Below are 12,761 nucleotides of genomic sequence, written 5' to 3' on the forward strand. Positions count from 1 at the left end.
GAAAGGGGCTCACACTTGTAATTGTAGCTACTCAGGAGGCTGAGATCTAAGAATCACAGTCCAAAGCCAGCCCAGGCGGGAAAGTCCATGAGACTCTATGTCCAATAAACTACTCAGAAAAAGCCAAAGTAGTACTTTGGCTGAAGTGGTAGAGTGCTGAGACTTGAGGAAAAAGAAGCTCAGGGGCAGCGCTCAGGCCCATTGAAGCCCTAGGACAAGCAAAATCAGGAAGTGTAAAACAGGATCAATAAAAAAGAGAAGTACTTAAACAAAGGAGGAGGCTGCAATGCTTGGTAAGAAATGTACGCATTATCCTGCCCATGTAATTGTAACTCCTCTGTACAGTATGTTCACAAATAAAATAAAATAAAATTTAAAAAAAAAAAGAGAAGTACTTTTATATATATATGAAAATGGAATCATTCTCTCTATTAAAATATTTAATAAAGAAGGAGGATAAAAAAGAAATAAGATAAATTTAATAGTCAACATTCATTATATGAATGTATGCAAATATAATGAAAACCTTTTATCCAATTAATATGCATTAATAAAACAATTTCTATCAAGTTATTTCTTGTCTTTTTAAAATATAATTTTATTAAGGTGGTGTATAGAAGGGTTACCACTTCACAATTCAGGTAGTGCATACATTCCTCTTTTGGAAACTGTCACCCCTTCCTTCGCTTTCCTTCATTTTCCCCCTCCCGTCCCTGCCCACAAGTTGCATAGTTCATTTTCCACATACCTTTTCTTGTCTTTTGTCTCAGAAGATTTTTCTTAGGCTTCTTCTTTAAACCAGTGCTTACTGGTGTGCTGTGAGTATGTATTTATTATATATATATATATATATATATATATATATAGTCTCTATATATTATATATATACATATTTTTTCCTATTTCTTAACTTTAGGTTTGGGATAGATGAGGCCATTTAACCAGTCATGGAATTTAACATAGTATTTTCCCTGGGATCTGCGCTCACTAGTCAGTCTGCTCACTCCTCTCTACTCAGGGGAGTCTGCTTATATTTGTTTTACATTAAGTTCAACTTTTTGTCCTTTGATTCTTAGCTGTAGTTTGAAGCAGAATAAAGAAAAGTGTGCGTTCTTTCTCTTCCAAGAAGCAAAAGTCCCTTTAAAATTATGTATCTATGCAGATTATTTTCTTTTTTCTTTCTTTTTTTGGGGGAAGGGTGTTCTAGGGTTTGAACAAAGGCCTTGTGTTTGCTAGGCAAACACTTTGCTACTTTATCTCTTGAGCAATGCCTGAAGACCTGTTATGTTTCTTTTTTAAAAGCATCGCTGTGTTTAGTACAGGGTATAGATCTAGGTAAGTGTAGATATTTCGTTCTCTGTTGATCCTTCATGTCAAGCCCATGAAGATGAATAAACTTGTAAGCACCCATATTGTGTTTAATTTTCCTTTCAATGAGCTGAACTGTTGGTGACTGGAGAAGTTTAACTCCTTTATTTGATAGCTGGTAGACCTCTCTTCAAGACCCTGGCTGTCCTGAGTGAACTGGCTGGGCTTCTCTCATGACAGCAATGGATGCTTTGAATGTTCCGCTGACATAACAGCCACAGATTGCTGCTGGAGCACAACTCTGGTTCTGGAAGGCACTGTTCTAGCAAAGACTTTGCTTGAGACTTTGTCACCGTAAGCCTCAGTGAGCCCTACAACACTGTAGTACCTGCTGTCCAGACCACAGGGGAATGCTTCTTTCCCATTGTGGACCAGCAGAAGTCCTCCATGCCTGGTAAAAATTCAAACGTTCATTTCTGTAAAGAACTTGTTAGGGGCTGTGCCATGCCAAGTGCTAACACAGCTGTTCATTTGCATGAGGGCATGGCCAGGACTATTGCAGAAACACTTGGTACACTGCTATTCTGGCCACTCTCTTGTACTGTCTCTAGGCCTTTCAATAGTAGGTACAAGGAAGGCTTTCTCCATTGTTCTTCTTGAGATTTGATTCATTCCATCAAGAGTAACATGATGCAGGAGGCACAAGAAATGATGGTCTAAAGATAAGAGGATATCCTCTATTTTTGTGGCTAGGTTTGATAAACAATGAAGCAATGTCCTTGGAGAAACATATACAATGTGCTTGGAGAAGCAGATACAATTAACTGTGCTAGGTGGAAAGGGGAAACTCAACAAGTACTTACTTCCTCTTTACTCTTTATAGCCTACCTATTGTTTTCCTTCTTCTTGAGTATAGATAGGGATTCCTTCTGAAATGAGGGTCTTATGAGTTACTATCAGACAGGGGAAAACAGAAAAGTTCTTCATGTGCAAGGATTATACAGGAAGGTGGGGGAAAGCTAGAATGATTCATAGGTATTTTGTGGCTTGTTTATGGTAGGTGGTCTATTAGTTGTCTTGAGGAAAAATAATAGAGTAATTTTGGGGGTTTATGGCTGGTCTAGTGCTAAAAACAAAGCATGATAAGGAAAAGTGTGAGGTCAGAAAGAAACTTCATTCTAAATTTTCTTTCTGTGAGCTACCGTTGAAAGTATTAACTCAATGTATCAATGCACTATACGTTTAAATATTATTTTGAGCCCCAATACTTCCCAAGGGACATAGGGAAAATTTTGTTGGTCACATTTCGTGTGTGTGTGTGTGTGTGTGTGTGTGTGTGTGTGTTGGTGGAACAGTACTGGCATCTAATAGGCAAGGGCTGGGAATGCTGTGCTTTACCTACCACACAGGATAGGACCACAACAAAAATTACACAAATATCAATAATGCCAAAGCCAAGAGACTGATTTAAATGACTAAGTAATTGCACATGAGAAGGGAATTAACACATACCAGACACTTTTTATATGGTGGACTTAATTACTAATAGGTTAATTATCTCATCTAATTATCACATTGACAAAACAAAATAGATCTTTTATTTATTCTAATATTTCGTTTCATTTTATCTTGGCAGTTTAAACCCAAGACTTTGAAAATAGTAGGTAAGAACTCTGTCACTGACCACCAACCCAAACCTTGTTACGAACCTCATTTTATAGACATATACAGGAACATGTGCATAGAAGTATACACATATATAAACCAGGGTCAGAGAAGTCATATCACTAGTACACAGACTCGTAGCTAGGAAGTTGAAAAGCCTAGACTTAAATGCTAAATGACTCAAATCATCCAGAAGCTACTCTTTGTCTCTCAACTCTTTTGCTATAGCATCTATTTGTAGCCTGTTAACCTATATTCTAACATTTATAGATTAATACCCAGAAGTTTTAGGAATTTTCTAGAAATGGCATGTAACTATGGACATTGGACTTCCTTCTTCTTATAAAGACCTACAAGATATAATGAGGACAAAGAGAATCACCAGTAATTCTGCTTTGGAGACTAGTTTTACCTAGTGAGAAGCTGTAAGTTGGGCATAACTTTGAGTCTCAAAAGAGTGAATGCTAAGTCGACATCACAGGATATAAACATAGGCTCAGCAATCGCTACCCCTCAGGGACTTAGGCAACCTGGGAAGAAATCACAAACAGAGAATAATTTTCTGTTGTTCCAATTAATTTCTCCAGAAATGTAGATCCCCGTTTGAGTGACATAATATTTTGAAGGCTCCTATGAGATTGTTGTTTTTCTTTTTGTAAGTGAACAGACACTTCACTTTATTTAGAAAAAAAAATCAACGGAAAAGATGCCAAATTCTGCAATGTCGTTCTAGTAGATCAACAGTAGTTTTCCAGTAATGACTATTAACTACTTCATTAGGAACATGGCACTCACAGGACAATAAGCAGGAAGGACTCCTGAGATCCAGGAGCTGTGAAAGTGTCTAGGGATAGAATCATCTTCCTCTTGATAATTTCCCTTCAAACCCCAATCTGTATAAACCATTGGTTCTGGAGAATGCCCTCCCTGTTCATTGCTCATATTCAAAGCTTTAATGAAGACTGAGGTGAAGGGATTGAAATGATATTCAGAGACGCTGACAGTTCTATAAGCATCCTATTGAGTGACGTTACACAGCATGGATGGAAGAAGGAAGTAATGAAAATATCTCAGGTTCCACTATGGTAGGTAATGGTCTTTACCAAGTGTCTCAATATAACCCTGAGTTGTATACTGGTGGCCCCACTTCTTGCTCTGGGTCAAAGAATGAGGGTCCTTTGTCAATGTCATCTTCTACCTTTGTTCCTACAGGTCCCATCCATCAAGCAAATGATCATGAAAAATGATTCATCCGTGATAGAGTTTATTCTTATGGGATTGACAAGCCAACCTGAGTTCCATCTGCCTCTCTTTTTCCTGTTCCTGGTGAACTATATTATCACTGTGATGGGAAACTTGAGTTTAATGAGTCTAATTTGTCTGAATTCACACCTTCACACCCCCATGTACTTCTTTCTCTTTAATCTATCATTCATTGATTTCTGTTATTCATTTGTCATTACTCCTAAACTGCTAATGGGCTTTGTATCCAAGAGGAACACCATCTCCTACACAGGATGTATGATCCAGCTATATTTTTTCTGTTTTTTTGTCTATTCTGAGTGCTATGTTCTGGCAGCCATGGCCTGTGATCGCTATGTGGCCATCTGTCAGCCCCTGCTATACACTGTCCTCATGTCCTCTAGGACTTGTTCTCTGCTGATGTTGGGTTCATACCTGATGGGGTTAGCTGGTGCCATCATCCACACCGGGTACATGACCAGGCTCAGCTTTTGTGATTCCAATGTCATCAATCACTACATGTGTGACATCTTTCCTCTCCTCCAGCTCTCCTGCAGCAGCACTTCTTCCAACGATCTTGTGAGTTCTGTTTGTGTGGGTATATCTGCCATGTTGTGCAGCCTAGTTATCTTAATGTCCTATGGTTTGATTCTTTTTAATGTTATCCACATGTCATCAGCTAAGGGCTGGTCCAAAGCCATGAGCACCTGTGGTTCTCACATGATCACTGTTGGGCTATTCTATGGGTCTGGTCTACTCACACATATCAAACCATCATCTTCTGGGGCTGTAGGGCAAGGGAAATTTTTCTCAGTGGTTTACACGCTTGTGGTGCCCATGTTGAATCCTCTCATTTATAGCCTCAGGAACAAGGATGTCAAACTTGCAGTGAAGAGAACCTTCAAGAGAACCACAAACTGATGGTACCATTGGATGTGCCTTCCTCTCTGTTCACATTACTTATTCTCTTTGCCTCTTCCTAACCTACTTCTTCCTTCTATGTTTTATTTCCGCATCTTTTTTCAGTCTATGCAGGATTTCTACTGTAGTATATAATTTTTAATTTTCGTGTAATTGAGTGTCTGCCAGTTTCTTGCTGCCTGAGACATGTCGTAATTCCTACAATAGGTGAATACACTGAGATGATATGTTTCTAAGTAAACATAAACTACCTCTTTTTTTTTCTTCTCCATCAATGGGAAATCAGAGAACTTGATACTTTCTACAAGTTACTTTTCTTCTCACTGTTCTGAGTGTTTCATAGATTAATTTAGTTTAAGGGGTTAGTGGTTTATAGCTAGTTTTAACAATGGCAGGATTGGAAATGTTGGAGATAATGTAGGAAGATAAGTGTGTATGTATCCAACTCTCCTCATCATTATCGTACATTAGCATATACATTTATCAAAATTAACTCAGATATATTGACTCATTGTTATTAATGTCCATTTTTTTCTGTTTTCTTTAGTTTTGTCTAAGATCCTTTTACTGGACCAGGTTTCCATCTACCTGGTCTATATTGGTGATGTTTCTTCTTGCCTTGGATTCTCAACTGAGCAAACTATGAACAAATTCATAGCTCTGAGTAGTACTGCTAGTCATTAATTTTGTACATTCAATCAACTGGAATTTCTTCTGTTTATCTCATTAGCTGACTGTGGTTATATGGTTTGGGTCTTTTCATTTCAGTAATTAAATGAATCATATGTAAAAAACTGATTTGGGGCTGTTCATATCCTAATGTGTTTTCTTCTTTCATAAACATAGAACACTACAGTAATAGTTCTCATACAGCTTTAATAAAGAGGAATAATCCTTCTTATTAAATGGAATTATGAGGGCTGGGAAGGTGGCTCAGTGGTAGAGCACTTGCCTTGCATGCCTGAGGCCCTGGGTTCGATTCCTCAGCACCACATAAGCAAAAAGAAAAAAGCCGGAAGTGGCGCTGTGGCTCAAGTGGTAGAGCGCTAGCCTTGAGCTGAAGAACTGAGGGACAGTGCCCAGGCCCAGAGTTCAGGCCCCATGACTGGACCCAAAAAAAAAAATGGAATTATGAATGCCTTCATTTACTTCCTTTTTTCCAATTTCTTACTTTTTTACACACTTGGTTAAACAAGTTCGTTGTACTTTTTAATTGAATTTACTTACAAATTTTCCATATAAAAATAAACTGAGAGTGAATCTTGGCCATAATGACCAATGATAAAATCACAAACTCCCTGTAATATTTGTTGGAATTCCAAAAGCAATGATGGCTCCCATCATTGATCCTAGCTACTGAGGAGGCTGAGATCTGAGGATCACTATTTAAAGACAGACTAGGCAGGAAAATCCATGAGATTCTTATATCCAATTAAGCACAAGGAAAAGCTGCAAGTGAAGCTGTGGCCCAAGTGGTGGAACACTAAGCTTGAGCGAAAAACTAAGGGACAATGTCCAGATCCTGAGTTCAAGCCCCAGTACTATCACACAAAAAAATTCATAGCCTTCAAGAATATTTACATTATGTATATCAGAAACAATATTACATCCAGAATATATAATAACTCGATAATAAAAAGATATCTCTATAATAGAAGAGAAAAATTATTCATTCATTTTCCCTCTCTGTCTGTCTGTCTCTCTTTCTTGCTCTTTCTCTCTTTTGTTGGTCATGAGGATTGAAATTGGGGCCTGGTTGCTGTCCCTGAACCCTTTTGCTCAAGGTTAATGCTTTACCTCTTTGAGCCAAAGTGCCACTTCTGGTTTTCTGGTGGTTATTTGGAGATAAGAGTTTCACAGACTTTCCTGCCCAGGTTGGCATCGAACCATGATCCTCAGATCCTTTTGAGTTTCTGGGATTACGGACATGGTCCACCAGTGCCTGGCACATTTTCTCTTTTTGGTGTACACTAATTGTATAAAGGGATTTCACTGTGATATTTCTATATATGCATACAATGACCTTCAGTCAGACTCATTGTCAACTTAATAAGTGGACAATTTAATAAATGGACAAATTATTTAAAGAACATCCTAAATAAAAGCATGCAAAAATACACATGTGTAAACTGGTTTAATTAACTGAACGTGCTCAGCTGTGTTCAGTCGCTGGACAGCACTCCTTTACCCCACTGTGTATTAACCTTGCTACATTGCCTGGACTTTTTCCCTTGAGGGTCTGGAACATCTGGCAGGCCTCATCACTGGTCTCCCTCCCTGGTTAACCACAACCTCTAGATGAAGCCCCTGCTTAAAGGCCAAGCACCACCTCTGGGGCATCCCTAGCCCTCAATCCAAGACTCTGGTTGTGCTTCCTTTTCTATTTTCTATCACACCTGGGAATGATAGATATTTCTCTATAATTTTATTAGCATATATTGATTATACAAGTGGTGGTATTCATCATGACAATTCCACACATGCATACAATGTATGCCAATCAAACTCAACATTTCTATCCCTCTTTTTTATTTTCTTCCTCTTTGAATACTCCATAGACACCTTGAGGAAGGTACACACAACTAAAGCAACTAAAGCTTGCTGTAAAGCAAAACTCTGGTGCAGAAGGTACTGTCTCAGCCAACACCTTGCACTTTTTCCACAAGTCTTTGGACTGCAGTCCAGCCAAAGGAGTAGGTTTTCCTTTCCCGCCTGGCCCAGCAGAATAACTTCATGCGTAAGGGACTGCCATACAGGTCAAAGAGACTCTGCCTTGAGTTGTCACACAGTCCTCTATTTGTATGAGAGAAAGGCCAAAGCTTGTCTAGCTGTACAAGTAAACCCTTTGGTTTACTTTATAAAAAGCTAGGCGACACAGTCCTGTGCTGCCCTCTGGTGTTACAATAGTAGACACACTAAAAACTTCTCTAATGGTCTTCCATATTTCTGATTTTCAGTGTTAGAGAAGCAGCTGAGCTGATAACATGAAGAAAGAAGTGAAGCCTGGTGCTTGTGGCTCACATCTGTAATCCTAGCTAAGATCTGAGAATCGTGGTTTGAAACCAGCCTGGGTAGGAAATTCCATGGTCTCTTATTTCCAACTAATCACCAAAAGGCAAGAAGTGGAGCCATGACTCAAGTGGTAGAAGCATTAGCTTTGAGCAGATAAAGGTAAGGACAGCGCCCAGGCCCTGAGTTCAAGCCTCAGGACCAGCACACACAGAAAGGAAGGAAGGAAGCAAGGAAGGAAGCAAGGAAGGAAGGAAGGAAGGAAAGAAGGAAGGAAGGAAGGGAGGGAGGAAGGGAGGGAGGGAGGAAGGAAAGAAGGAAGGAAGGAAGGGAGGGAGGGAGGGAGGGAGGGAGGAAGGAAGGAAGGAAGGAAGGAAGGAAGGAAGGAAGGGAGGAAGGGAGGAAGGGAGGAAGAAGGGAGGAAGGAAGGGAGGAAGAAGGGAGGAAGGAAGGGATAGGAAGGAAAGAAATGGGAGGAAAGGAGAGAAAAGGAGAGGAAAGGAAAGGAAAGGAAGACAGGTTGGAGGAAGTGAGAGCTAAATTGACCTGGACTGATCAAAGTCATCAGTGACCAGAAACTTCCTGCCCTGAGGCACCAGGAGGCATAGAGGGCTGTAACAATTTATGGCAGGGGTGTGGGCCTCTGAGTCACTGGCCTCTCTCAGTCCAGACTCGACCGTAGTCACCATCTGCCATTCTAGTCTTGATCTGATCCTGAATCTGGCACTGACAGCCATTCTTTCTGAAGTCCTCACCTAGTGGCTGATCCAGATCCTAAACCTATGCCTGGAATAAAGCAAGGAACTGCTCCTCACCTACCCAGGATATCCATCCAGAAAGAACAGAAGGCCAGGCAGATGTATTGTGATAGAGATAGATCTTTCGATTTATTTTTATGTTATTATATTTGATTCCATGATTCCATACTTTCCATCCTACTTCATTCCATTTTATTTTTATTTTGGGATTGGATTTGGTACTTGGATTGAACCCAGGGATTTGTGTACTTAGACAACGTCTCTGTTACTGAGTCATAAACACAGACCCCTTTTAAGAGCCTTACTGTGTTAATATACATAGGAATAAATAAATATATAAATATACATAAACCAGCATCAGAGAAGTTATATTATTTGTCTATATTCTCATAGTTAGGAACTAGAAAATTCTGGATTTAAAAATCAGTCTGCCTTGAGTGCCTATTCCCATTCTTTCCATCTCTGAACTAGCTATCTATTTACAGAGTATTAACCTATGACCTAATATTTGCGAATGTGATCCCAGAGGTGTGTAGGAAAGAAGATACCCTGGATGGGTTCTTGTATCCTATCTACTTTTATCCCTGCAAGGGACTATGTATTCCTAGTTGGAAACTATACTTGCAGCTCAAAGTTCCTCAAGAGATTGATCGTTAGGTCTATTGATTAGAATGTAAACACAGGCTTAGTAATTCCTACCCTCAAGAGGTTCAGCCAGTCTCAGAGGAAATTCTCAAAGAGAATCATTCTCTGAGCCTCTAATACATTTTCCCAGAAGTATGGGGCATAAACGAGATCTTCATATGAGTAAGGGATATCTGGAAGCTCATATAAGCATCTGTTCTCTTTCTTGTGGCGAAGAATTTTCTGGAGAAATTGTTAAGTAGAAATCATGGCATATTCCCCAGTGTACCTCTTGTAGTAGGACAGAGACTGATTTGTACTCGTACTTGTTACCAGAAACTTGGACTCTTCCACACAGTGAGAAAGGCAGGTTTTAGAGGTACAATAACAGTGAGAGCTTTATGGAGGAATGAAGGTAAGCATAGAATTGCCTTTGTGTTGACAAGTTTCCTTCAAACCAAAGCTATGTAAATTGTGGTTTCTGAGAAAAATCAATTATGGTTCTTTGAAGTCCTAGAAAAGACTCCAATGAAGGAAGGAAACTATGTTAAGAGACATGGAAGGTGGAATCACATTTTAATCCCATGACATACAGCATGGGTTGGAGAGACTCATCAGATATTAGAAAGTCTTACTCACTCGATTTCTTGCTGATTGTCTTCAGACAACCCTGAGCTTGAAAACAAGCAGCTGCAATCTTCTCCATGCTGGGTAACAGAAGAAGGATTCATCGTTAATGTCACCTTCTACCACTGTTCCTCCAGAACGCAGCTACGGAAAATGACTCTTAAGTGACAGAGTTTTTTCTTATGGGATTGACAGACCAACCTGAGCTTCAATTGCCCCTCTCTTTCCTGTTCTTGGTGAACTATATTATCTCGGTTCTTGGAAACTTGAGTGTATTGACTCTACTTTGCCTGAACTCAAATCTTCATACTTCCACGTACTTCTTCCTCTTCAATCTGTCTTGCATGGATTTCTGTTATTCATTTGTCTTTACCGCTAAAATGCTGCTAGGCTTTATTTCAGAGAGGCACACCATCTCCTAGACTGGGTGTATCACACAGCTGTTCTTTTCCTTGTCAACTTTGAGTAATTGTGCTGGCTCCTATGGCTTACGATCGCTACGTGGCCCTCTGTCAGCAGTACACGATTATCAGGTCTCCTAGCAGCTGTTCTCTGCTGATGTTTGGTTCATACTTAATGGGGTTTGTTTCTGGTCCACACAGGGTGCATGGTCAGGCTCACCTTTTGCGATTCTAATATTATTAACCATTACATGTGTGACATCTTCCTGCTCCTCCAGCTGTCTTGCAACAGTATTTCGTCGATGAGCTTGTGAGTTCTGTTATTATAGGTACAGCTGTCATTTTATCCAGCCTCATTATCTTAATCTCCTATTTTTTAATTCTTTTTAATGTCGTGCACATGTCATCAGGTAAGCGTTGGTTCAAAGCTATGAGCACCTGTATTTCTCACATAACTGCTGTTTGCTTATTTTATGGTTTGGGGCTACTTGCTTATGTCAAGCCCAAATCGAATGAGTCCTTGGGCCAGGGGAAATTTTTTTCTCAGTATTTTATACTCTTTTGGTGCCTATGCTGAGCCCTCTCATTTATAGCCTTAGGAACAAGGATGTCAAAATTGCTCTAAAAAGAACCCTGAAGAGAACCACACACTGAGCAAAACTTTAGGTGGTCTTGCCCTGTCTGTCTATTGCTCTCTTTCTCATTTTCTTGTCTCTACACACTACCTTCCTTCTATTACCTTTCTTCCTATGTCATAGAGAGTGTTATCCTGTCCTGTTTTTCTTTTTCTTTTCTTAGTATGCAACATAAGTTTGCAACATAAGTTTGTGGACTTTTCTTTATATTGAGACTCATATTCTCACCTAAAATGGGCCCAATCTGGTTTTTATTTTTATTAGATGGCGGCCTTTTTCCTATATAAAGATAATACTGCATAATGTACTTTCCTATATATCTGATCCTTTCATGATATGACAAGTAGTATGGTGCTTTCCGATAACTTCTTTTATTTCTGCTTTACCTAGATCAGCCTAGCACTTGATTGGCTGATACTTTATCATTTGAACCACACCTGAGCCTGTTTTGTTGCTGGCTATTATCAACAGAAGTCTTCTACTAAGGCAACTTCCAATTTCTATCCTTTTGCTCTTAGCTTCCTAAATAGCCAGGATTACAAGTGTGAGCCCTCAACACCTAATTCTGAAACATTTTAATCATATTTTTATTGTCTTTAAATGGTTGGACATAGGGGTTACCATTTGACATGTCAGTTTATAAGTATAATGCATCTTCAATGATATCACCCTTTCACCATTCTAAAACAATTTTTGCAAAACTGTTTTGTTTTATTCTTTGTAACTGCACTAAAACAGAAGGGATGTTAAAATTAGAGAGGTGGAAAAATTACAAAAACCTCTAAACTGCTATGGAGTTCTTTTGGTAATTGTTTGTCTTGTATTTTTAAACTTTTATTTATAATAAATCTGTGCACTTTGTTGGATTTATTTTCTGCTCTCATGGATGTATAAGGGTAGATCACATCTAATTTTTTCAAACTTTAACAATAGTGAAAAATATATTGATGGCCAATTATTTGATGATAAAGAAAGCTAAGGTTTTAGCCATTTTGTTCATATGTCTGTGGAATGTATCTGTGCTTGTGTTTCAAAATTAGAAATTACATTCTCAGCTACAGAGCAGAGTGCCACATATAAAGTGAGATTCCTTGGTTCTTCAGGTGCATAATAATAGCTCAAGAATATAGTTGAACACTTTCACAGCAGGTGACATCCTCAGTTCAATCTCTATTATCCCATAAAAGAAGCTGAAAATGAAAATGAAAATGTATGGGATGCATTACAATGAGTTGGAATGTATTGTGTTAATTAATGTAAACTTAAACTTTCCCTTTTGTATCTTAGAACAATTGTACTTGGTAATCCAAACAATGAAACATCTTCTAAGCATCTTTAAGAAATCCTATTAAAAAAAAAAAAAAAGAAAGAAATCCTATTAGAAAAAAAAAGAAAGAAATCCTATTGAAGCTGGGCTCTAGTTGCTTATGCCTATAATCCTAGCTACTCAGAAGGCTGAGATCTGAGGATCACAGTTCAAAGCCAGCCCAAGCAGGAAGTCTGTGAGATTTTTATCTCCAATTAACCACCAGAAAACCAGAAGTGGTGCTATGGGACAGCACCCAGGCCCA

At 39.0% G+C, this 12,761-nt stretch overlaps 1 protein-coding gene and 1 pseudogene across 1 annotated transcript; both read left to right on the forward strand.

Moving 5' to 3' along the window:
• Nucleotides 1-4,179: 4,179 nt before the first annotated feature.
• Nucleotides 4,180-5,136, forward strand: LOC122104190 (olfactory receptor 143-like). The gene has a single exon (XM_042674907.1). The coding sequence runs from the start codon at nucleotides 4,204-4,206 to the stop codon at nucleotides 5,134-5,136; it is 933 nt and encodes a 310-aa protein (XP_042530841.1). The 5' UTR covers nucleotides 4,180-4,203.
• Nucleotides 5,137-9,682: 4,546 nt separating this feature from the next.
• On the forward strand, nucleotides 9,683-11,209 carry LOC122104165 (annotated as a pseudogene).
• The last annotated feature ends 1,552 nt before the right edge of the window (nucleotides 11,210-12,761 follow it).

The sequence above is a fragment of the Dipodomys spectabilis genome, unplaced genomic scaffold (genome assembly GCF_019054845.1).
Source record: "Dipodomys spectabilis isolate Male_0828 unplaced genomic scaffold, ASM1905484v1 ptg000023l, whole genome shotgun sequence".
NCBI lineage: Eukaryota > Metazoa > Chordata > Mammalia > Rodentia > Heteromyidae > Dipodomys > Dipodomys spectabilis.

Bases quoted from the DNA above. Each gene is read 5' to 3' on its own strand.
- LOC122104190 (XM_042674907.1), top strand. From the start codon at position 4,204: ATGATCATGAAAAATGATTCATCCGTGATAGAGTTTATTCTTATGGGA.